This window comes from Staurois parvus, unplaced genomic scaffold (genome assembly GCF_062004578.1).
Source record: "Staurois parvus isolate SC_StPar_1 unplaced genomic scaffold, SC_StPar_1.0 ptg000136l, whole genome shotgun sequence".
NCBI classification, from domain to species: Eukaryota; Metazoa; Chordata; class Amphibia; order Anura; family Ranidae; genus Staurois; species Staurois parvus.
Genome location: NW_028317932.1, coordinates 4,188,143 through 4,213,001, shown reverse-complemented (window position 1 = coordinate 4,213,001; position 24,859 = coordinate 4,188,143). Strand labels below are relative to the sequence as shown.

The window sequence follows — 24,859 nt, the reverse complement described above, 5'->3', positions numbered from 1 at the left end:
CCAAGGAATTTGATAAGAAGCATGGTGAGTATTTTGCAGATCTTGTTTGTTGCCACAAGTTTTTAAAATATGAAGAAAGAAAACAAAAACATATTTTTTATTTTCTTTTTCTATATTTCAAAACCTTGTGACAAAAAGAGATCTGCAAAATACTCACCATGCCTCTTTTTAAATTCCTTGGGGTGTCTACATCCATCGACTCAATATGCCTCTCAGCAGGTAGCTTAGGGTGTCTACTTTCCTAAAAGGGGTCATTTGAGTGTGTTTGTACTGTCCTGGTATTTTAGCACCTCAAGAAATGTGATAAGCAGTCAGAAAGTAAAAGCTGTGTAAATTCCATTATATATCCCATAGTTTGTAGATGCTATAACTTTCACACAAAGCAATCAATATACACTTATGGGGACTTTTTTTTTTTACCAAAAACATGTAGCAGAATACATTTTGTCCTAAATTTATGACGAAATTTGAGTTTTTTGGATATTTTTTTATGACAGAAATGAGAAAATATTGGGTTTTTTTTCAAAATTTTCAGTCTTTTTTTTTTTATAGCGCGAAAAATAAAAAGCGTACAGGTGATCAAATATCACCAAAAGAAAGCTCTGTTTGTGTGAAAAAGGGACATAAATTTCATTTATGTACAGTACTGCATGACCACGCAATTGTCAGTTAAATTAGTGCAGCATTGTACAGCAAAAAATGGCGTAAATTGCAGTCTCTATACCATAGTTTGTAGATGCTATAACTTTCACACAAAACAATCAATATTCACTTACTGGGATTTTTTTTACCAAAGACATGTAGCAGAATACATTTTGGCCTAAATTTATGATTAACTTTGAGTTTACTACAGTATACAGTCAGGTCCATAAATATTGGGACATCGACACAATTCTAACATTTTTGGCTCTATACACCACCACAATGGATTTGAAATGAAACGAACAAGATGTGCTTTAACTGCAGACTGTCAGCTTTATTTTGAGGGTATTTACATCCAAATCAGGTGAACGGTGTAGGAATTACAACAGTTTGCATATGTGCCTCCCACTTGTTAAGGGACCAAAAGTAATGGGACAGAATAATATTCATAAATCAAACTTTCACTTTTTAATACTTGGTTGCAAATCCTTTGCAGTCAATTACAGTCTGAAGTCTGGAACGCATAGACATCACCAGACACTGGTCATGCCTGGTGGTGCTCTGCCAGGCCTATACTGCAACTGTCTTCAGTTCCTGCTTGTTCTTGGGGCATTTTCCCGTCAGTTTTGTCTTCAGCAAGTGAAATGCATGCTCAATCGGATTCAGGTCAGGTGATTGACTTGGCCATTGCATAACATTCCACTTCTTTCCCTTAAAAAACTCTTTGGTTGCTTTTGCAGTATGCTTTGGGTCATTGTCCATCTGCACTGTGAAGCGGCGTCCAAATGAGTTCTGAAGCATTTGGCTGAATATGAGCAGATAATATTGCCCGAAACACTTCAGAATTCATCCTGCTGCTTTTGTCAGCAGTCACATCATCAATAAATACAAGAGAACCAGTTCCATTGGCAGCCATACATGCCCACGCCATGACACTACCACCACCATGCTTCACTGATGAGGTGGTATGCTTAGGATCATGAGCAGTTCCTTTCCTTCTCCATACTCTTCTCTTCCCATCACTCTGGTACAAGTTGATCTTGGTCTCATCTGTCCATAGGATGTTGTTCCAGAACTGTGAAGGCTTTTTTAGATGTCGTTTGGCAAACTCTAATCTGGCCTTCCTGTTTTTGAGGCTCACCAATGGTTTCCATCTTGTGGTGAACCCTCTGTATTCACTCTGGTGAAGTCTTCTCTTGATTGTTGACTTTGACACACATACACCTACCTCCTGGAGAGTGTTCTTGATCTGGCCAACTGTTGTGAAGGGTGTTTTCTTCACCAGGGAAAGAATTCTTCGGTCATTCACTACAGTTGTTTTCTGTGGTCTTCCGGGTCTTTTGGTGTTGCTGAGCTCACCGGTGCGTTCCTTCTTTTTAAGAATGTTCCAAACAGTTGTTTTGGCCACGCCTAATGTTTTTACTATCTGTCTGATGGGTTTGTTTTGTTTTTTCAGCCTAATGATGGCTTGCATCACTGATAGTGACAGCTCTTTGGATCTCATCTTGAGAGTTGATAGCAACAGATTCCAAATGCAAACAGCACACTTGAAATGAACTCTGGACCTTTTATCTGCTCATTGTAATTGGGATAATGAGGGAATAACACACACCTGGCCATGGAACAGCTGAGAAGCCAACTGTCCCATCACTTTTGGTCCCTTAATAAGTGGGAGGCACATATGCAAACTGTTGTAATTCCTACACCGTTCACCTGATTTGGATGTAAATACCCTCAAATTAAAGCTGACAGTCTGCAGTTAAAGCACATCTTGTTTGTTTCATTTCAAATCCATTGTGGTGGTGTATAGAGCCACAAATGTTAGAATTGTGTCCATGTCCCAATATTTATGGACCTGACTGTATATTTTTTATAGCCGAAAGTAAAAAATATAGTTTTTTCAAAATTTTCGGTCTTTTTTCGTTTATAGAGCAAAAAATAAAAAGAGCACAAGTGATCAAATACCACTGAAAGAAAGCTCTATTTGTGTGAAAAAAAGGATATAAATATAATTTGGGTACAGCACTGCGTGACCATGCAATTACCAGTTCAAATAATGCAGAGCTGAATAGCAAAAAAATGCCTGGTCAGGAAGGGGGGTAAATCCTCAGGATCTCCTTTTACAGGTGTCATCTTTGAGCACATAGGCCACTGGTAAGGCATGAATACACCCCTATTCCCAATGATGGAAAACAAATAAATTGATAGCACAGCGCAATGCAATAGAGTCCAGAAGGATTTTGCAGAAGATACCTCCTGAATGTTCATGTAGGCATCTCCCAGAAGAAGACTTGTCTGTGGGCCAGGCAACTTCTCGCTCAGCTCTCTGTTGGAAAGAAATCAACAATTTTGCTTATATATAATGGTTATCACATAAATAATCTAGAAAAAGGAAAGTGTGTTGTCCTTAGCAATCATCAGAAGTCAGATGTAATTTTATTGCAGTGCAAGTCAGAAAAAAAATTGCAGTGTGGGCAACATGCATACTTGTTTCAGGTGGAACATTATATGGTCACATGAATTCTGATTCACCACAATACCATAAAAATAAAAATCCAAATTTAATAAAGAATTCTTAAAAAGTAACTCCACTTTTGTTGGGAAAAAAACATTCCCCTCTTGGTGATCTATGCACATTGCAAGGATTTTTAACAAACTCTTTTGCAGATTCCTACCTTTTGTAATCCTGAAGAAATCGCTGTTGTTTGTGTCCGTGTGTAAAGTGAATCTGTATAGAAGTGGTTTTATAATTATCAATCAGCTGCTGCACCTGCAAACTCTAATGAGGAAAGTGACGGGGCCTGCATTCCTTTAAACATGATTTCCTTTTGGGAGTATCTCACCAAAAATGACATTTTTGTGGCAGGGGATGCCAAAAATCTGACTTGTATCCTAGTGCAGACTTAAGGCAATAAAGCAGGAAATTGCATTTTTAAAGGGCGCTCTGTACACCATCTGTGTACAGAACACCTCCAGGTAGCCATATTGTATTGTATTTTACAGAAAATACAGCACTGCAGAGTGAAAAGAAAAGGCAATTTTTAATAACTTTCAATAACAATATGACTTGAGTCCAGGGGCGGACTGACAACTCATGGGGCCCCCGGGCAATAGGGGATCATGGGGCCCCTATGTCCTTGCCCAAACTCAAAAAAGCCTATGAAAAGGTACCAGGGGCATCTCATGGGGCCCCCTACTGACCCCAGGCCCTCGGGCAGTACCCGAGTTTCCAAATGGTCAGTCCGCCCCTGCTTGAGTCACAATTGTGTATGCTATATTATTTATTTATTTTATTTGCTATTTTTTTTCCCCATGAAAGCGGAGTTAGCCTTTTTCATTTACCAACTGCAACAAATCTGTTGTTTTTTTTTTTTTAAGTCAGACTAGGACAGTATAAATTCTGATTGGTAGCTTACCAAATTCCATGTATAACTGAAATTTCAAGCTTTGATGAACAAGCCTTTTAAAAGTTCTGTTACGGTAGCATACTGACATGTTTATTTTAGAAGAATACTAAAAAATATCTGTTTTTATTAAGATACTGTTACTAGAAACATACCTGTAGCAAGCAATGTATAATTTTTTATCCTTTCGATTTTTCAGATAAACTTCTGCCATCTTTTGCTTGACCTCGATGTAGTATTGCTGGTTTGGTGTGATGTCTCTCAGCATGCTTAGCGCTGACTCTGTATCGCCTTTACTGAGGGACATGTCTGCATTAGCTATAATGATTCGAATTTCTTCTGGGGTCCCATGAAATGCATTGACTGCATCTTGTATTATCTTTGTAGCTTCATGCTATAACATCCCAAGAATATGTAATCAGGTGAGATAAAGGTTATTAGAAATGTAAACGCTAGCTCAGTGTAAAACTGATTTTAGAGTCACCCACTTGTTTCTTGAACCTGTTGCAGTGTGGTAGACTCCAGCTGTGAGTTTATTTGCAGTGGTGTCTGCCTTGCTCCACTCCCAGCCAGCCATAATGAAGGCTTGATTGAGCTCTATATTATACATCACTGAGATTCCATCAATGAAGTGCAACACCATAATTAGTGCTGCTTTATTCCTAATATAAATGGAGGAATTCTCGGAGACCCGTCAAGTTAGGGGGCCCCAGCACCTTATGCGAAACAGTTTCTGATTTTTGGGGCTTAGCCTAATATGCGCTGCTTACCTTAGCTGACCATACGCTCTACTCAAATTTCAGCCTATTCCTGCTAGCTCGGCCGAAACTGAGCCCTCATGCGCACTGGACGTTTTGATAACACTGGTAACGTTAGCAGTGGAAAGTCACATCAAAAACTTGCTTTTTTCAGCATTTTTGCATTAGCGTTTAGCAGTGTTTTGCCACGATTAGCAGCATTTTTCTGCGTTTGGGTTTCTTTAGCATTTTTTAACCACAAAAAAAATTTTTTTTTGGTCAAAGAAAGTCCAAAAACACCAGTTTGCAGCGATTTACCATGGTTTGCCCCGTTTTTCAGCATTAGAGTGTTTTTACAGCTAAAAAACTCCTCTAGAAAACCACTAGTCCTGGTTTTTTTTCCAGCCACAAAATGTTGATTACAGTCTATGTGAGCATGGACACATAGGATAACATGCTGGGGGGTTTACTGGCTGTAGAAAAAAACATTAAAAGCCAAAAACAGCAGCTATAAAAACTTCCAGTGTGCATGAGGACTTACTCCTGGTTCACATATCTGAGTTCCTGCGGTCTGCGTTTTGCGAGTGCACGAGAGCCCATTCATTTCAATGGGCTCCCATGCGCTGGGACATGCAGGGAAGAAATCCCTGAACTCCTTCTGAAAAAACAGCCTGCACGGAAACCTCAGTTCCCAGTACGGTTGCAATTTCCAATGCGGGCAGTGTGCCATTAGAACTAATGGCACCCGCCCGTGGGTCTGCATTTTTCTGTGCGGGTGGTGCGGCTGCATAGATTTTTGTGTGGATCCGCAGCGGCACCACCCGCACATATGTGAACCTAGCCTTAAGCAGTGTATGGTTCTGCCAGCACCGCTGCAACATTTGCTGAATGAGACTTTTAGTAAATTGTTGGCCAAACAGCAGCTGTATCCAATCAGATGCAGACACTGTTCAGTAATCTTAGAGCCAGTGCTGCTGGCTGTTAGAACACAATAGCATGTCACAGGGGAATCATCCAACCACACTGTTAGCGTGGATGGAGGAATCTTTTATACTTCTTTCATTTAGCCTGCAGGCTGAATGAAAGCAATCCTTATTTGCGTGGCCAGTTTAAGCAGCGACTGCATTAATTTTTTGTAGTATTTTTTCCTCTGTTTTCACCTGGTTATCTTGCCAGTAACACACCTCCTGTGTTTGGGTGCCTCCACTCTGGATGAAAAAGCACAGGGGCAAGGCAGACAGCACCATTCTTAATCTGGGGGAGGGGAGTGTTAGATATACTAGCAGATTTTAATACACTAACAAATTGAAGCCAACCTCCAGATCACACTGCAGTTACAGCAACATCACATCTAAGAATTGGTAAGCTGCAAAGTAATAAAAGTTTGCTTTTGGGTTTAACACTGCTTTAAATATCATAGTCCATCACTGTAATGAGTAAAGCTGTGTTTGTATGAGTGAGCCACAAGTAAAGACAGCAGCAAATCTTTTTTTCCAAAGTCCCTGCAGCCTAGTACAGAACTCATTACTCTTAAAAAAAAACCTGATTTGTAGTGCAACCATATAATGCCTCAGCTCTTGCTTTACCTGCTCTCCATTTAAACGAAGAAGTTTGGCCAGTTCCAGATATATGGACACTCTGTCACTTATACTAAGGCTTCCAGTTTTACTTCTTCCAGCCACTCCACTTTTCATCTCAGGGAGGCTCATAGCCATTCTTAGCATCTGTATAGCTTCTGCACGGTTTTCTGTTTTCTCCAGAACCTTAGCCTTAATTAAATAATAAATAGGATGTTCTCGAACCTAAATTATGAAAACAGGAAACATGATGATTAAGATATATAGTGATGATCATAAAAGATTTAAGATATTATTTATAAAGCACATAAAGAAACAGAGTACATATCGAAATAGGAGAAATGATAGGTAACACTCTACCACCAGTATCCCAAGCAGTGTCTCCACCTTTAGGGGTCATTCACACTATCAACTGAGGGGCGGTAAACTCCTACAGTTGAGCAGCATTTTTACCACCTCACAACCACTCCCCCTTCAGCTGCAGAGGCAGCGGCCAGGGGTGTACACATCCTAAGGTCATCATGCATTACTTTACAGCCACGGCAGTGGTTATACCTTCTGTATGAATGGGGATGCTCTGCGGAGTGTTAGTGTGGTATTCAAGGGGTTAAAGCAAGCAGTAAGGAGACAATACAACACCTCCTCGTCCCTGATTTCAGATTGCTCTTCAGAGTTCAAAGAAATGTGAATAAACCCTTATGATATTATGCATTACTCTGTAAAAGCAAATATTTATCAAGTAGCCCTTGATGTGTGTCAGTGTATCCTACATACCCTTTCGACTAAGTACAGTATATATATTTGTTTTTCATCAGATTTTATTTTAGGTCAGATTTTGTGTAAGAAACTATTTGCCATGCAGGGCAACAAGAAAGATGGGATGGAAGACAAGTACAGTTTAGTACACAGGTTTTCAACTTCAGCTTGCATAAGAAATGACATTGTTACTAAGGCATAAAATAGTTTCACAACCACCAGGCAAGGAATTTTAGCAGATCTTCACCCTCTTTCTCAACAAAGCCTCAGTTAAATTGTAATGTAAATCAATATCTTTGGAGAGTCTAGTTTTATATTCTTCATAATTAACTTTGTTAATACATTTTGCAGCTGCTCCAGGCTGCAGCCATCATTGATGTCAAAAGGATTGTCTCATTGACACCTGGGATATCAGCATCAGCAATCCCAAGATTGCATCTTCTTTTTGTCATATCATGGTATTTTGTTACAGAAAATGACAACTGTGTCAGCCGCACTGTGTGATTACTGCGCAGGACCAAGAGCTGGATATGTAAGCTGGGTATCCATCTGCACTAAATCCCAGAAGTAAGCGGGTTTCAGCTTTGGGTGCCCTTGCCTGAAACAGTCGCTGGCACAGTGGAGTTAGAAGGTATTGTACTACAAATTAAACATGAAAAGACTCAACTAAATATAGAAAATATATTTAATGCCAGCACAATAAAAATGTACAGTAATATTTTTCCTTAGATTTATATAACTGAAAAAGAAATATATTTGGTTTATTTGTGATTTAATATTTTATAAAACTTTAAAAGGAAACTAGAATCATGTTTGTGTCAATTTTAAATTATTTTTTAATATTGGTTCATATCCGTTTTTTTATCAATATGTTTACAACTTTGTTTAACAAATAAACATTTATTGCATGACAAGTGATTCCCAGAGCACTATCCTTTCTCGCAGGCTCGTTGTGAAAGCAGTCTAGAGCGCCACCTTTGCAACATTTCATGTTTAGGTTAAAAAATAAATAAATAAATAAACTTTTCAAATGTTTTTCTTTGTTTAGTCCTGGCCATATAGTACACAAATAAATAATATATGTACAAAACCACCATACATTAAATTCCGGTGAGGAAATAGGTAAACAAAGGGAGTTTAGCCTTCCTAATGTTATAGCCACATTGTGGGTCTTTGCTCTTTCTATCATAACATAACACGGGTAAATCTTTATACATATCTCCTTCTTTACAAAGCTGTTTGAAAATGTAATTTATACAGTTTTTCCCATATAAGATCTGCTTTAGAGGAACCCATTCCTGCAAGAACATGGAAGCTGCTATTGCGGACTTCTTATTTTGTAAATGCTAGATGTTTGGTTATCATGCCAACCCAAAACAAGAATGTAGATATGGACTACTAACTTTAAACTTAGTGACACATATATCTGGCAAGTAACTCAGAAATTCCTAAAGCCAGAGGTCAGCATAACGGCCAAGAATTTAGCATTTTTCAGCATAACAGCAGTGGCAGCCCCCACATTTCACTTTAAACTACTATACTAGGTTCAGTCTGACAGTAAATCCAGGAGAATACGTGTATCATTGGATCATATATACAGTAAATAGAGACATCAGGGCATAAACATCAAGCTTTTCACTTGATAACCATGTTAATGCAAAATCATACAATAAGAATGTTGTAGAAATCCATACTTATCATAATCCTTAAGTGAAATTCTGGAACAAGTCTGGCTATGCCCTAATCTACAGTCATGTCATAATTTCTCTAATTATATAATAATCTGTACCCATTATTTGGACTGTTGGCAAGTATAATATTCATGTTCCCTATTTCATTTATGATTAACATTCACCTTAAAGTTGTGGCTGACTCCAGTTTCTAGTGACACTGAGCATTCAGAATACTTTTCTTGTGACAGGTAGATCTGGGCCATAAGAAGGTGAGCGTCAGCCCACTCAGGATTCAGCTCTATACAGCGCTGTAAGGTTCCTTGTGCTCCATCAAAATTACCTGCAAGTGGAAATAACTAAATGGTACTTCTGTAATGAATATAAACATTTGTTCAACAAATATGAAAACAGTACAACAGGAAAGGGGAAATGCTATTTTAAAAAGTATTAGAAATTAAATGTTAAAATTAGAGTACTACTGTAGCGCTACCCTCTTGAGAGACGCTGATTTTGGGTCCCCCTTTACTTCCTGCACAGCCAGGCAACACACATTTTCCAGACACAGGAAATAGTCCATGGGCTTGTTTTTTTTTATTTATTAGGGAATTTAATTTGGATAGGGTAAAGGGGTTATGGGATGGCCAACTTGATTGAAGAATAACAAATGAGGATAATTTCATTCTCTAAACTACTACAAAAATGGCAGATATTTGACTATGCCCCAGCCAAAACATGACAGTCTCGAGCAAAGTGGCAGCTTGCAGGAGCTCTGAGTCACCTTGAGTGAATTTTTAGCAAAGTCCCAACTTGTAGGAGCCGTAAGTGAACAAAATACCAGTCCACCTGGCTACGATAATTGATCCCAGGACAAGGGTTTGGGTAAGCTATGAACTCTCCCCTGAAGATTTACCAAGAACTTGCATCCAGCACACTTCTCACTTATAGGCCCTGGGGGCGCAGAGGTACTCACTTTGTCCTTGTCCTGCAGCTGTGGATAGAACTGCTTCTAGGCCTTCTGCTGGGCTGGTTCCTGTCCAAGCTATGCAGGCTGTCCTACCCCGATGGACTGCAAGGCAGTGGAGCTCCCTCCTTCAGCTTTCCTCTTTCCTCAAACCTCCAGCCTGGAGGTAGAAACCCCCTACTCTCTGGAGGCCCACTCCCACAGCAGCACTCCATCTTCCACCTGACTCCCCTGCTGGCCAGCCTCTGTCATATTTTTGGAATGGTCTGCCTGCCACACTGCAAGGCCTCCTACCTGGGATTTGTCAAGCTCCCATAAATATGCAAATCAGCCCCTCCTTACCTGTGCCTACTGACTTCTAGATGCCTCTGCAAGCTTCTAGAGCAGGGGGAGGTACCAGAGAACTGACCTGTAGAGTCCTCTACCTTAACCTGAAGTAACTCTCTGTCTAAACCCAGGCTTCTAGGAAGCCACTACACTACACTACTAAAGTATGACTTATAATATTAATCTATAGTCATGTCTGTATTTAGAACGTTTTGCAAACAACAATTATTTTTTAAAGGCTGCACGCTTCTGCTTTTTATGCAGAGATAATATTTGACTGAACAGACCATCAAATAAAAGTGAAAAGGGCAGACTGCATCACGTTGCTTACAGAGAGTCTTATGATTCCTCTGTGTGCACCCCTCCTCTGTGCATTTCTGTTACCAGAGTAGTGATAAGAACAGGGAAAGAAACAAAGAAAAGAGTGCCATAATTAGAACCATTTGTGGGTTTGTGCTGCTCCTTCTTACCCTGCTGCTCTAGGCAATGGACTTCCATTGCCTTATGACAAATTAAGCCTTGTATGTAGCACATTTTAATTGTATACATACGACATCAAATGTGTATTCTTTGAATAGTTTACACATATTCTGAGTAGGGCAACACATGAATGACTAATGGTTCAGCAAGAAATCTGTACTGTTCAGGGGCGGACTGACCATTTGGAAACTCGGGCACTGCCCGAGGGCCTGGGGTCAGTAGGGGGCCCCATGAGATGCCCCTGGTACCTTTTTCATAGGCTTTTTTGAGTTTAGGCAAGGACACAGGGGCCCCATGATCCCCTATTGCCCGGGGGCCCCATGAGTTGTCAGTCCGCCCCTGGTACTGTTTTTAACCTCTTGCCGTCCGCCTGCTGTTTATAAACGGCAGGGCGGTGGCAGTCCAGGGTCGGGTTGCCGTCCATAAACGGCACCTGCCTTTTCTAGCTGTGCGCGCCCCCTGGGAGCGCGCACCACCGCGATCCGGTGCCCACTCGTCGGACGGGACCTCTGTACGAGGTCCCGATCATGTGATCACTGATTGGCGAATCAGTGATCACATGCAAAGTAGTAAGCAAGATGTCACTTGTGACATCATTGCTTACTATGTGTGAAATCTGTGAATGATCACAGAGGTCACATGGTACAAGGCTATTCACAACAGCCTTGTACCATGTGACAAGCTGTGACCACTCACAGCTCACTCAGTAATTCTCAATGACTGCAAGAATGCAGACAGAGAGAAAGAAATGATTGCTTTTACATCCTATATGGGTGTAAAAGCAATCAGTGTAAAAAAAAAAAAAAATCTTCATCACCCTCCACAAGTAGTACAGTGTCACCATGGTGACAGTGTACTGCTAGGGTGACAGTATGTAAAAAAAAAAAAAAAAATAAAAAATAATAATATAAATAAAATAAAATAAAATGTAAAAAAAAATGTTTAAAAATTATAATTTAGGTTATAAACTAATTTGGATTTTTTTTTTTTACTAAAAAAATAATGGAATAAATTTTGGCTAAGATTTATGATGAAATATTATTTATTTGCAAAATTTTATTTAAAAAAACACTTTTTTTCAAAATTTTTGAACTTTTTCATTTACATAGTAAAAAAAATAAAAATCCCAGCGGTGAATAAATACCACCAAAATAAAGCTTTATCTGTCTCAAAAAAATGGTAAAAAATTCATATGGGTACAGTATTGCATGACCGCGCAATTGTCATTCAAAGTGTGATAGCGCTGAAAGCTAAAAATTGCCCTGGACAGGAAGGGGTAAAAGTGTCCGGACAGGAAGTGGTTATAGTGTTAAGAAAATTGGATATATAAATGTGATATAAGAGGTTAGTATTGGGGATATAACAAGCTAGACTACTAGACTATACTATATGCTATATCAGAAGCAGGCCCTTGTGATTGAAAGACAAATAAACCAAGCGCTAGGTGTCAGTGAAGGAAGGGATGGCTAGCAGCTGACATTGGAAGTAAACCTCTAAAACTTCAAGTGGTACATAAACGATAAAAATATGCAGCGCTATAGGATTAAACATAAATGAGTAGATAACAAATACTAAAAAAATCAGATATGACATGAAGCTTCTAGGTTATCATAACGTATTAACGTGACTTCTGTGATGTATCGGCATCTGGAAGACTGGAATGCTCGTGACTCTTGTGGTAATAAACTGAGAGTAGATTGCACTAACCGGATGCATATGCAAATGAAGCATGGAGTAATTAAGACCTACTCCTAGTACTCTGGAAGTAGGTCACTGGATAGGTAGTTGTCATCTTAAAACTTGCCACTAGGTGTCATATCTCCCAGGACAGGCAAAGGCAGGAAATCCACAGACAACAGCAGCAGCCAAATGAGGTATTACCCACGATATCAGCCAGCAGACGGACAGGAAATATGTAGCCACCTTCAAAAAAGGCCCGGGCTCGCTCAGTATAAGAAAAGGAGCCACAGGCCAGAAGCTTTGATAGTGTAGCAGGGTTTATTGGTATAATAAAAAACATAGGTAGAAAACCACTTACAGAGTAAGAATATGTACACGGCCGTCCAGCAATGGCCATGCAATGAGTGAAGATATCTGGGGGGGCACCATCCCTGACGCGTTTCATGCGCTGTGCACGTTCTCAAAAGGGGGGTGCATGAGGTGAAAACGATCCCTTATAAGACAAAATGGCCGCCGCCATCACTTCAGGCGCATGCGCCGTGGGTCTTTTGTCTGCAGTCATTATACTGCAAGAAAATGGCCGCGGCGCACTGACACTGCGCATGCGCACCTTTGCCGCAATGACGTAGCGGATTACACGGCGCATGTGCGCCTCGGCATTTATGACACCTAGTGGCAAGTTTTGTATTTCAATGGTTTTTATTAATTTTAAACAGTATAAAACAGAGGCAACAAAACACGCCCACGCAGGGGCTATCAATTGCACAGATAGAAAATGCATAATAGAGCAGACAACGCTCTAATTCCAATAAGGCAAAACGTATGCCCACGTAGGGGCTATCAATGGCACATAGGTAACAATAACATCAGTGAAACTCAGATTATCGCAACTAAAGACAGCTGTCCACTGTCACATCAAAACAAACAGAAAAGGAAAGAAGAAAAGCAGAGAAGAAAGAAAGAGAAAAAACCAAAAAAAAAACACACACCAGAGAGCAAGGGTCCATGAGCGCCAATACAAAACTCCATCACCTCCCTACACTGGCCGGGGGGAGCGTGGGAAAGGCATATTGCAACCATGGCTCCCATATTTTCAAAAATTTATGTTGAGAGTCGTTGCATATACTCGACATCTGTTCATTGAGCATCATAGTAGTCATACGATCCCGCACCCCCTGAAAAAGTACAAACGGACTCTTCCAGGCCTGGGCAATTGTCCTAGTGGCCGATAAAAACAAATAGGAAGCCAACCGCTGCTGACGAGCCAAGAGGCCCGGTATGGGGCAATGAAGCAAAGCATACCGAGCATCCCGGCGTATGGAGAGATGAAACAAAGTGAAAAGGAGGCCAAACACACAAGACCAAAAACGAACCAACCTCGGGCATGACCACCAGATATGCAGTACATCGCCACGATGGCCACAACCCCGAAAACATCGATCACTACAGGCAGGGTTAGCCTGGGCCAAACGAGCCGGCACCCAATACCAACGAAACAATACCTTATAGGCTGCTTCCAGCGTGGTTGTATTAAACGAACATTTAGCTATGAGGGACCAGGCTTTATTCCAGTCCTCCGGATCCACAGCCATTCCCAGGTCGCGTTCCCACTGAACTACATATGAAAGAGAAGTGTGCGACGAGCATCTGTTCAAAGCTGCATAAAGAAGGGAGAAAAGGCCCGGGGCGCCTGGACGCTGCTGGCAAAGCCGTTCAAAGGCAGATGTCTGATATGGGAAAGCAGAAGTGGCCCTCAGCGAGAGTAGCCAGTGCCGCAATTGAAGGTACCGAAAAAATTCCGCTGGGGGAACATCCCGAGACTCCCGGAGGACATTCCAGGTGGGAAAGGACCGAAAAATCAAAAAGCGTCGCACCTGTGAGAAACCATGAGCCACCCACCAAGAAAATGCCCTCGGGTGATCTAGACCCGGCGGGAAAAGAGGGTTATTAACGATTGGAAGCAAGGGCAGGAAAGGTGACATCAGGCCACTGGAGTAACGTACCGAGTCCCAGACTCGTAGGCCATGGAGCAACATCGGACTCAGCGCCGTAGGGCGCAGGGCAGGGGGAAGCCATAGAAGTGTCGATAGTGCGATAGGGGCACAATTAGGCAGTTCCAGCAGGACCCAGAGAGGAACATCGGAGGAAGCGTGCAACATAGACAGCGGGGCAATTTGGCTCGCCTGATAATACTTAGTTACATTGGGTACCCCAAGACCACCTTGGAGTCTATGAGCAAAAAGCGTATTTCTAGAAACTCTGGGATGCTTATTGGCCCAGATAAAACGCATAAACTTCACCTGAAGCAACCGAAGAAAATGAGGGGGAACCCGCACTGGGAGGGTGCGAAAATAATATAACAATTTCGGCAAGATGGTCATTTTCACTGAATGAACCCGTCCTATCCAAGACAGGTGCGGAAATTGCCAGGAATGCATAAGAGAAGATAAGGAGCTAAGCAAAGGATAATAATTTGCAGCAAAAAGGGAGTCATAGGTGGGGGTCAAGCGAATGCCACCTAGTGGCAAGTTTTGAGATGACAACTACCTATCCAGTGACCTACTTCCAGAGTACTAGGAGTAGGTCTTAATTACTCCATGCTTCATTTGCATATGCATCCGGTTAGTGCAATCTACTCTCAGTTTATTACCACAAGAGTCACGAGCATTCCAGTCTTCCAGATGCCGATACATCACAGAAGTCACGTTAATACGTTATGATAACCTAGAAGCTTCATATCATATCTGATTTTTTTAGTATTTGTTATCTACTCATTTATGTTTAATCTTATAGCGCTGCATATTTTTATCGTTTATAGGCCCTTGTGATTGTCCTTATGTGAAGCTGCAAATGTAAAAGTTCCTTAGCTATGGCTAGTAATGCTTTCTGGGATGTGTTGACAGCTTGTGATATACTGTATATTGTAGGGCATGGTCCAATTTAATTAAGAGGAATAAAGATATATAAAATGTTATCTATCGCTACCCATAGGATTTCACTTTTTATTTACTGAGGTGTGTAAACTAATGAAAGACAGTTGCTGATTGACTATAATGGTTTCTGCACTTTGCTGTGCTGCAATAAGAACATGAAAGAGAACATGAACTTGCTTTAACCACTTCCCGTCCGGCCGCTGTTTATAAACGGCAGGACGGGACACCTACAGCAGCGGGTTGCCGTCTCTAAACGGCACCTTGTATTTGAGGCTCGTGCGCGGCTCCTAGAGCGCGCACCCGCAAGCCCGACGATCGCCGAGTCCGACGGACACGGTGGATTACGTGACATGGTATGGGACCAATGAAATCGGTCCCATACCATGTGATCAGCTGTGTCCAATAAGGACACAGCTTAAGTGTAAACAAAAGCCGCATGGTGCGGCTTCCGCCTCCTTCTCTCACGGAGTTGTCTGTGAGAGGAGAAACAGCGAAGAAGAGGCAGTAGTTAACTGCCCTCCACCTCAGTGACACCTGATCGCCCCTAAAGTGTCCCTGATCGCCCCTAAAGTGGCCCTGATCACCCCTAAAGTGGCCCTGATCGCCCCACGTGTCCCTGATCGCCCCCACAAGTGGCCCTGATCGCCCCCACAAGTGGCCCTGATCGCCCCCACAAGTGGCCCTGATCGCCCCCACAAGTGGCCCTGATCGCCCACAAGTGGCCCTGATCGCCCACAAGTGGCCCTGATTCCCCCAAGTGGCCCTGATTGCCCCAAGTGGCCCTGATTGCCCCAAGTGGCCCTGATTGCCCCCAAGTGGCCCTGATCGCCCACAAGTGGTCCTGATCGCCCACAAGTGGCCCTGATCGCCCACAAGTGGCCCTGATCGCCCAACAAGTGGCCCAGCAGTGTCCCTGATTGTCAGTGTCCCTGATCACCACATAGTGGCCCAGCAGTGTTCCTGATCGCCACAGTGTCCCTGATCGCCTCAGTGGCCAAGCAGTGTCCCTGATCGTCACAGTGTCCCTGATCGCCGCAGTGGCCAAGCAGTGTCCCTGATCGTCACACAAGTGGCCCAGCAGTATCGCCGCAGTGGCCAAGCAGTGTCCCCGATTGCCACACAAGTGGCCCAGAAGTGTCCCTGATTGCTGCAGTGGCCCAGCAGTGTCCCTGATCACCGCAGTGTCCCTGATTGCCGCACAAGTGGTCCAGCAGTGTCCCTGATCGCCGCAGTGGCCCAGCAGTGTCCCAGCAGTGTCCCTGATCACCGCAGTGTCCCTGATTGCCGCACAAGTGGTCCAGCAGTGTTCCTGATCGCCACAGTGTCCCTGATTGCCGCACAAGTGGTCCAGCAGTGTCCCTGATTGCCGCAGTGGCCCAGCAGTGTCCCTGATCGCCACACAAGTGGCCCAGCAGTGTCCCTGATCACCACACAAGTAACCCAGCATTGTCCCCGATTGCCGCACAAGTGGTCCAGCAGTGTCCCTGATCACCGCAGTGGCCCAGCATTGTCCCTGATCACCGCAGTGTCCCTGATTGCCGCACAAGTGGTCCAGCAGTGTCCCTGATCGCCGCAGTGGCCCTGATTGCCGCAGTGGCCCAGCAGTGTCCCTGACCACCACACAAGTGGCCCAGCAGTGTCCCTGATCACCGCATTGGCCCAGCAGTGTTCCTGATCACCACACAAGTGGCCCAGCAGTGTCCCTGATCGCCGGATAAGTGGTCCAGCAGTGCCCCTGATCACCGAAGTGTCCCTGATCACCGCAGTAGTCCAGCAGTGTTTCTGATTGCCACACAAGTGGCCCAGCAGTGTCCTGATCATCGCAGTGGCCCAGCAGTGTCCCTGATCGCCGCAGAAGTGGTCCAGCAGTGTCCCTGATCGCCGCAGTGTCCCAGCAGTGTCCCTGATCACCGAAGTGTCCACGATTGCTGCACAAGTGGTCCAGCAGTGTCCCTGATCACCGCAGTGTCCCTGATTGCCGCAGTGGCCCAGATCACCACACAAGTGGCCCAGCAGTGTCCCTGATCACCACACAAGTGGCCAGCAGTGTCCCTGATCGCCGGACAAGTGGTCCAGCAGTGCCCCTGATCACCGCAGTGTCCCTGATCACCGCAGTTGCCCAGCAGTGTTTCTGATCGCCACACAAGTGGCCCAGCAGTGTCCTGATCATCGCAGTGGCCCAGCAGTGTCCATGGTCGCCGCACAAGTGGTCCAGCAGTGTCCCTGATCGCCACAGTGTCCCTGATCGCCACACAAGTGGCCCAGCAGTGTCCCTGATCACCGCAGTGGCCCAGCAGTGTCCCTGATCACCATACAGTGGCCCAATCAGTGTCCCTGATCACCTTACAGTGTGCCTGTCCATAAAGTGTCCCTGATCTCTGCCACACCAGTGGATCCTGTTCACTGCCATCGTCTGTGAGGAGAGAGATCCAGTACAGCTAACTGTGAGTAATTTTCAGCCTTTGCACAGAGTTTACACACACTCACAAAACTTTGCCAGCCACCTCACTGTATCTCTGATTTTTTCCCAACAGTGACTAGTGTGACCCAACTGCAGCCAGATATCTGTCCCTCACTGCAACACCATCCTGATCACTGCCATACCAGTGGGTCCTGATCAGTGTCAAAAATATGGCCAAAAGATCATATACAAGCGAGGAGGCATTTCAAATTCTGAGTATGACAGATGAGAGTGACGGAGAGCTTAAAACATACCTTGGGGTGTTTGCTTTCCAAAATGGGGTCTTTTTGTGGATAATTCCATTGTCCTGATGCTCCAGGACCTCCAAAACAGCAATAGGTAGTTAAGAAATTAGATGTGCGATCTTTGCCCTTAGAACGCTAACAGGTGCTTATTGGATGTGGAACCCCTCTATGTGGCCAGACTGTGAAAAAGTCTCACACATTTGGTATCACCATATTCAGGAAGAGTTAGAGAATGTGTTTTGGGGTGTAATTTTAAGTATGCCTATGCAGTGTATTAGAAATATCTCATAGATTGACAACTTTGTGTAGAAAAAAATACATTTTCATTTTCTTTTCGCATTTTCCAAAAACTTGTGGCAAAAAATGAAGTCTTCAGAAGACTCTGCATGCCTCTTAAAACATACCTTGGGGTGTTTGCTTTCCAAAATGGGGTCATTTTGTGGATAATTCCCTTGCCCTGATGCTCCAGGACCTCCAAAACGGCAATAGGTAGTCAAGAAATTAGATGTGTAATTTTTGCCCTTAGAACGCTAACAGGTGCTTATTGGATGTGGAACCCCTCTATGTGGCCAGACTGTGAAAAAGTCTCACACATTTGGTATCGCCATATTCAGCAGGAGTTAAAGAATGCATTTTGAGGTATCATTTTAAGTATGCCTATGCTGTGTAATAGAAATATCTCATAGATTGACAACTTTGCGTAAAAAAAAATACATTTTCATTTTCTTTTCACATTTTCCAAAAACATTTGGCAAAAAATGAAGTCTTCAGAGGACTCCCCATGCCTCTTAAAACATACCTTGATGTGTTTTCTTTCGAAAATGGGGTCATTTTGTGGGTAATTCAATTGTCCTGGTGCTCCAGGACCTCCAAAACTGTGATAGACAGTCAAGAAATTAGATGTGTAATTTTTGCCCCTAGAACGCCTAAGGGTGCTTATTGGATGTGGGGCCCTTCTATGTGGTTAGACTGTGAAAAAGTTTTACACATGTGGTATCGCCATACTCAGGATGAGTAGCAGAATGTGTTTTGGGGTGTAATTGCAAGTATGCCTATGCCGTGTGAGAGAAAGAACTTGTTAAATGACAACTTTGTGGGAAAAAAAAAAAGAATTTTTTTTACTTTCATCATTTCCTTAAAAAATTGGCAAAAAATGACAAGTTCAAAAAACTCCCCATGCCTCTCATTAAATACCTCAGACTGTCTACTTTCCAAAAAGGGGTCGTTTGGGGGGTATTTGTACTGTCCTGGCATTTTAGGGCCCCAAGAAATTATATAGGTAGTCCGTGCATCAGGATTGATACATTTTCAAATATATCAAATATATATACCGTGGTCTGTGGACTCTATAACTTTCACAAAGACTAAATAATACACACTGATTTGGGTTATGTCTACCAACAAAATGTAGCACAATGGATTTTGGCCTAAATTTATGAAGAAAGTATATTTATTTGCAAAATTTTATATCAAATACTAAGAAAAACATGTTTTTTTTCAAAATTTTCAGTCTTTTTTCATTTTTCTAGCAAAAAATAAAAACCCCAGTGATGATTAAATACCACCAAATTAAAGCTCTATTTGTTTGAAAAAAATGATAATAATTTCATTTAGATACAGTGTTGTATGCCTGAGTAATTGTCATTCACAATGTGAGAGCGCTGAAAGCTGAAAATTGGCCTGGACAGGAAGGGGGTAAAAGTGTCCGGACAGGAAGTGGTTAAGTTATGCTCACAGCACAGATAGGTACCCAGAGTCTTCCTGCACTACTGAGCTCATTCATGGTTTTTCTGTAGCCGCAGTGTGTTTCTGCAGGGTACAGACACTATCTGATACACACACTGTAAGCACTGGGTACAAATGTTTAGGTTTTTTTTCATTCATTCGGTGGGCTGAAAGGAGAGAAAAAAATATAGATTCCTGCCTCCACACAAGAGATGTGGATGCAGGAATCCTCCCCTGCTGGGACATTGTATTCTGACAGCGGGGACCCTCTGCTGTCAGAAAACAGTGATCAGTGCTACAGCCGATTGGCTGAAAGCTGCGGATAGAAGAAGATTTTCCAACAGTCCTGTTCGACAGAAGCTGATCTAATGATCGTGTTTTGTTTAACAGGTAGGGCTACATGCAGTTTGAAATTTGCTGGTCCCTGCTGAACCGAACTTCAATCCGTGTGTCCCCAGCTGAAGACAGACTAACGCAGCCCCTAGCCACTTGTACTGGATGTGGGAATCCTTCCCGCTGAACTATTGTTTTCTGACAGTGGGGAGACTTCCCCACTGTCAGAATATACTGATCAGAATTGCAGGCTATACCCTGATCGAGCGGAGAGATCTGAAAGGGCAGTTGTACAGAAGTCCATTGGCTCATACAAGAATCAAAATTCAACCAGTCCCTGCTGAATTGGCCAAATTTTGATCCATGTATTGCCAGCTTAATAAATGAATACTGGTGCAATTTCAGCCAGATGAAGGTTAAGCTACCAGTATGTTTTGCCACTGTGGGAGTTAACAGGGGCAATCAGAGATAATCCATGGAAACACAGGAAGTACATATAAACTTTGGTAGACAATGTCACGTTTATATATAGCAAACCTTTACAAACCAAATAAATATGTGTTTTTCTTACAAATCAGTTTGTATTCTCCCATGCAGTCATCATTTTTAAAATTCCTGCCTGCAGTTTGAAGAAACACCACTAGATGTCACCAACATTTCTGTCAGAAGCTTTCATGCTACTAATAAAGCTAAACTGCAAGTAGGCCTATGAGGTTGATTCAGGACTTGTTCAGTTTTTGGGGCGCCTTTGTAAATTTTGCTGCACTCTCCACTGCAGGATAAATGCTTCTCAAGATCTAAGTGTATAATTCTTCCCATAAATGCACTGCAGTGAGACGGAAAGGAAACTGTATGGGGTCCTTCGCAATGCATTTTAAGACATCTAAAGTTTGCATTGTTTTGTTTGTAAAGTTTAAAAAGTAATCATAAACTCTAGGCAAAACTATTCAAACCATCTAAAATGCTTATGTTTTATGTTTTTTTTATGCAAAGGGACATGGCAGGGTGCCAGATCAGCGTGAGTAGAAACAGTAGAACTTTATTCAAAGAGCACTTACATTTAAAACCTCCACGGTCAGCGTCCTGGGTCAATACAATGTACAGAGACATCTCTCTCCAGGGTGGTGGAGCCGACAATTGCTACAGGGCATAAAGAGAGACCCACTGGAGATGGAAGTCTGCAGCGTCTCTCCGTGAGCTCCCGCAGCTTGGTAAAAGGAGGCAGAGCTTTGGAAACGCATTGTGGCCCACCCACCTATCACTCACAGTACCTGTCAGTAACCCCGGCCATCCAGCGGGAGCTTACGGAGAGATGCCACGGACTTCCATCTCCAGGGGGTTTCTCTTTATGCCCTGTACCGATTGTCGGTTCCACCACCCTGGAGAGAACTGTCTCTGCACATTGTACTGACCCAGGACGCTGACTGTGGAGTTTTAAATGTAAGTGCTCTTTGAATAAAGTTCTACTATTTTTACTCACGCTGACCTGGCTCCCTGCTGTGTTCCTTTTGCATGCCTTCTGAGCAGGGGCGGACTGACCATTTGGAAACTCGGGCACTGCCCGAGGGCCCGGGGTCAGTAGGGGGCCCCATGAGATGCCCCTGGTACCTTTTTCATAGGCTTTTTTGAGTTTGGGCAAGGACACGGGGCCCCATGATCCCCTATTGCCTGGGGGCCCCATGAGTTGTCAGTCCGCCCCTGCTTCTGAGGGATTCCCCACATCCTTGGCAAGGAGCTGCCGGTGATTGTGTGTGCCTTAGCCCCTTCATCATCCACACATTTCCTCATTCAACTACCACCCAGAAGGACTGTTTAACAAAAGCAAAACAGGGCGCACTCTCTTCGTGCATTAAACATAGTAAACCAAGAATTTAATATGAAGCATAAAAATGCATACTCACAAACCAAAGGGGGGTAAAAACAGACAAGAAGAGTCCATAATGACAGTCTGAAGTAACGATAGACCCTTAGTCAGGTTAGAGTTTGTCTCCCGAAACACGTTAGCATACCTCACTAGGGGTCTATCGCGCTGTTTTGCTTTTGTTCACCAGTATCAAGATTTCCCGATCTTTAAGGGCTTCACCTCTACGAATGACAGTTTCAGTCTGCATGACGATTAGGCGCTGGTCCCATTTGTTCAGAAGGACTGTTTACTTGACATATGCTGATTCTTGCATGTTTGCTAGTTTTGTTACATTGTATCCGGTGACATTTTTTTTACTTATTTGCCAGCTTATGTGGACCCTTTTATTTGTTCAGCATTCACATCATATTCCACAATCATTAGAGCACTGGATATGCTTGTAATTTTTACAAGGTGTTATATATGGTATTGCGTTTTATGTCTTTTAGCATTAGATTCTGAAAATCATGCTTGATGCATGTGGAATGTGAGGTTTGTATTGACCATAAACAGAACTAGTCTATTGTTGGCGCTATATAAATCCTGTATAATAATAATAATTTTACAAATGCAGAAGCATAGCAACAAGGGTTACTTTAATAGCTCACACGCCAGCTTTTGATGTATACTGGTGCCACATTGCTGAAGTGGAGTGAGTTCCAGGCTCCCCTTATATCTCTTTGCTCTTAGCAAGGGGCTAATTCATCTGCAAACAGGGTGCACATAAGATGGGTCCAGGGGCGGACTGAGAACTCATGGGGCCCCCGGGCAATAGGGGATCATGGGGCCCCTGTGTCCTTGCCCAAACTCAAAAAAGCCTATGAAAAAGGTACCAGGGGCATCTCATGGGGCCCCCTACTGACCCCGGGCCCTCAGGCAGTGCCCGAGTTTCCAAATGGTCAGTCCGCCCCTGGATGGGTCAATGTTATTTTGACTTGCATAAGCAAAGCAAATGTTAGCTTTAACGTCAACCTGTATTTTGCCCATGCTGGACAAAATAACAGGTTCTGCCTGCTGTATGGAGCATACATACTTACCTTGCATTCATACAGCCAATCTTCCGAAGTTTGGACTAGCAATTGGCTTCTAAGATATTGAACACTGGGCAGTAAAGAAACAGAGGCATTGTTACATGTTCCCCAAAACTACCTGGTTTGCAGCAGATGGCAGTGAGAGAAAATGAGGAATAAAAATAATGGCACTGTATGATCCATACAATTAAAGGGAACCAATTACTGTGCCCAGTATAAGAAAAATACAGGTTTACGTAAACCTGATCTGAGACTAACCTGAAACTGATCTCAAATGCCTATGTATAGAATGTGTTGATGGACACCAACATATATTTATTGTGGGATTTCAATAGATAGATTTATTTGGCCAGTTTACAAAATGGCACGTAACAAATTAAATGAAAACATGCTGAAACAAACACCCTGGAAAGTTTTCTGCTTGGCAAGGACCCAGTACTGCCCACCCTCCCACCTCCTTTCTGCAATCAGTTGTGTTTGTCTATATAATTTGTTTTAGTTTTGGATGAGTAAGGAAGGGTTAGAACACCTACTACTATTAAGATCTCTGTTAGAGAGATTTCAAAATACTTACTGTCACAGTAAGAAGGGTTTCACCAGACAGGAAGTGAAAGTAAATTTTCAATAGGGACACAGGCAGAAAATAAAAAAAACTAAGAAGGGTTCTCACCTTCTCCTACTCTACTAAAAACCAGCAGTTTTAGTTCTATCCATGTTGCAGATTTTTCTCTCACCTTTTGAAACCATTGTCACATGGAAAGGAAAACCCTCTAAAGGAGCCCCATATAGCAGTAAACACTGAACCGAGTATACATGGAGAACCACCGTGACCTGCCCAACAATTGCATGTCTATGGCTACATTTAGAAAGAAGACATGTGACATACCTGTCAAGTAAATGACTTGTGACTTGAAAAAGAGAGGCTCTGGTAAACACGGGGCTACTGCAATTACAGGAGACAGAATGGTTGCTACCTTTTCTAGGAACGGTGATATGGTTTGCCCTGGGGATGCAGGCTGCAGAAAAATAGACAATTATGCAGTTATTCTTTGAGGAGCTTGTGAACATAAAGACATTTAAAATTAGAGATAAAGCATACAGTATATTCTGTGAGTACATATGTTAAGTGTCAGTAATGATCTGTTTATTCTTCTGTACTTGTTAAGGTACTCTTACATAGAAATGTTATGTGGAATTCTTTTATGCAATTTTATTTTATTCAATTTACATTTTTGCTTTCAAGGACAACTGTACCTTTGGTACAATTTATACAAATGTCCTTTAAAAAAATTCCCCCCATCCTTCTGTGTGCTTCCCACCTGGACAAATACTTACCTTCCTTCCTCTAATGATCTTTGCTGTGTGGCCCTGTCTAGATCCACACAGACCTCCCTGCGAAGACATCCTCTTTATTCTGCACATCTGCACCATTCATTTGAAAAAGCAAGTTGTACTCTCCTGGGCCACTTCAGATGGTACTGTTGTGCTTCTGATTTTATGTTGCATATACTGTATGTATAGCTTGTGATTAAAGCGGAAGTAAACTTTGGTAAAAAAAAATTCTCCCTGCAAGGCAATATCATAATGTACTAGTATGCATCGCATGCTAGTACACTATGAAAGACTTACCTTAAAATGAAGCCCTCCAATGGTGCTCTGCCAACTCTAACAGGGCTTCCATCTTCACCCAGTCTTCCTTTAGGGTTTGCGGGCTCAGGCTGTTTGAATGGCCGAGCCACAATGACATCACTGCTGCGCATGCACATGAGAGTTACAGCTGTGGCGTAGAGCTCTGAAGGCATGGCATAAGTAAGCCGTCCCTTCAGAATGCATGCGTCAGTGACGGCATTGGCTGCAGAAAGAGTGAATATCTCTTTAACAGTGCATGTTTAGGAGATATTCTTTGTAACTACAGGTAAGCTTTGTTATAAACTTACCTGTAGGTACAAGTGCCCAAGCGGTGTTTACTACCGCTTTAAATACTTACAGAA

At 42.8% G+C, this 24,859-nt stretch overlaps 1 protein-coding gene across 2 annotated transcripts in view; it reads right to left on the bottom strand.

Moving 5' to 3' along the window:
• TTC21A (tetratricopeptide repeat domain 21A) overlaps positions 1–24,859 on the bottom strand; it is a 99,084-nt gene that overhangs the window by 41,551 nt on the left and 32,674 nt on the right. For both annotated transcript variants that reach the window (XM_089673135.1, XM_089673134.1), the window contains 5 exons: positions 23,755–23,884; positions 8,972–9,129; positions 6,370–6,585; positions 4,202–4,440; positions 2,896–2,968 (listed from right to left, as the gene is read on the bottom strand). In XM_089673135.1, coding sequence (XP_089529261.1) covers positions 2,896–2,968; positions 4,202–4,440; positions 6,370–6,585; positions 8,972–9,129; positions 23,755–23,884 — 816 coding nt within the window. The remainder of the gene's footprint in view (positions 1–2,895; positions 2,969–4,201; positions 4,441–6,369; positions 6,586–8,971; positions 9,130–23,754; positions 23,885–24,859) is intronic.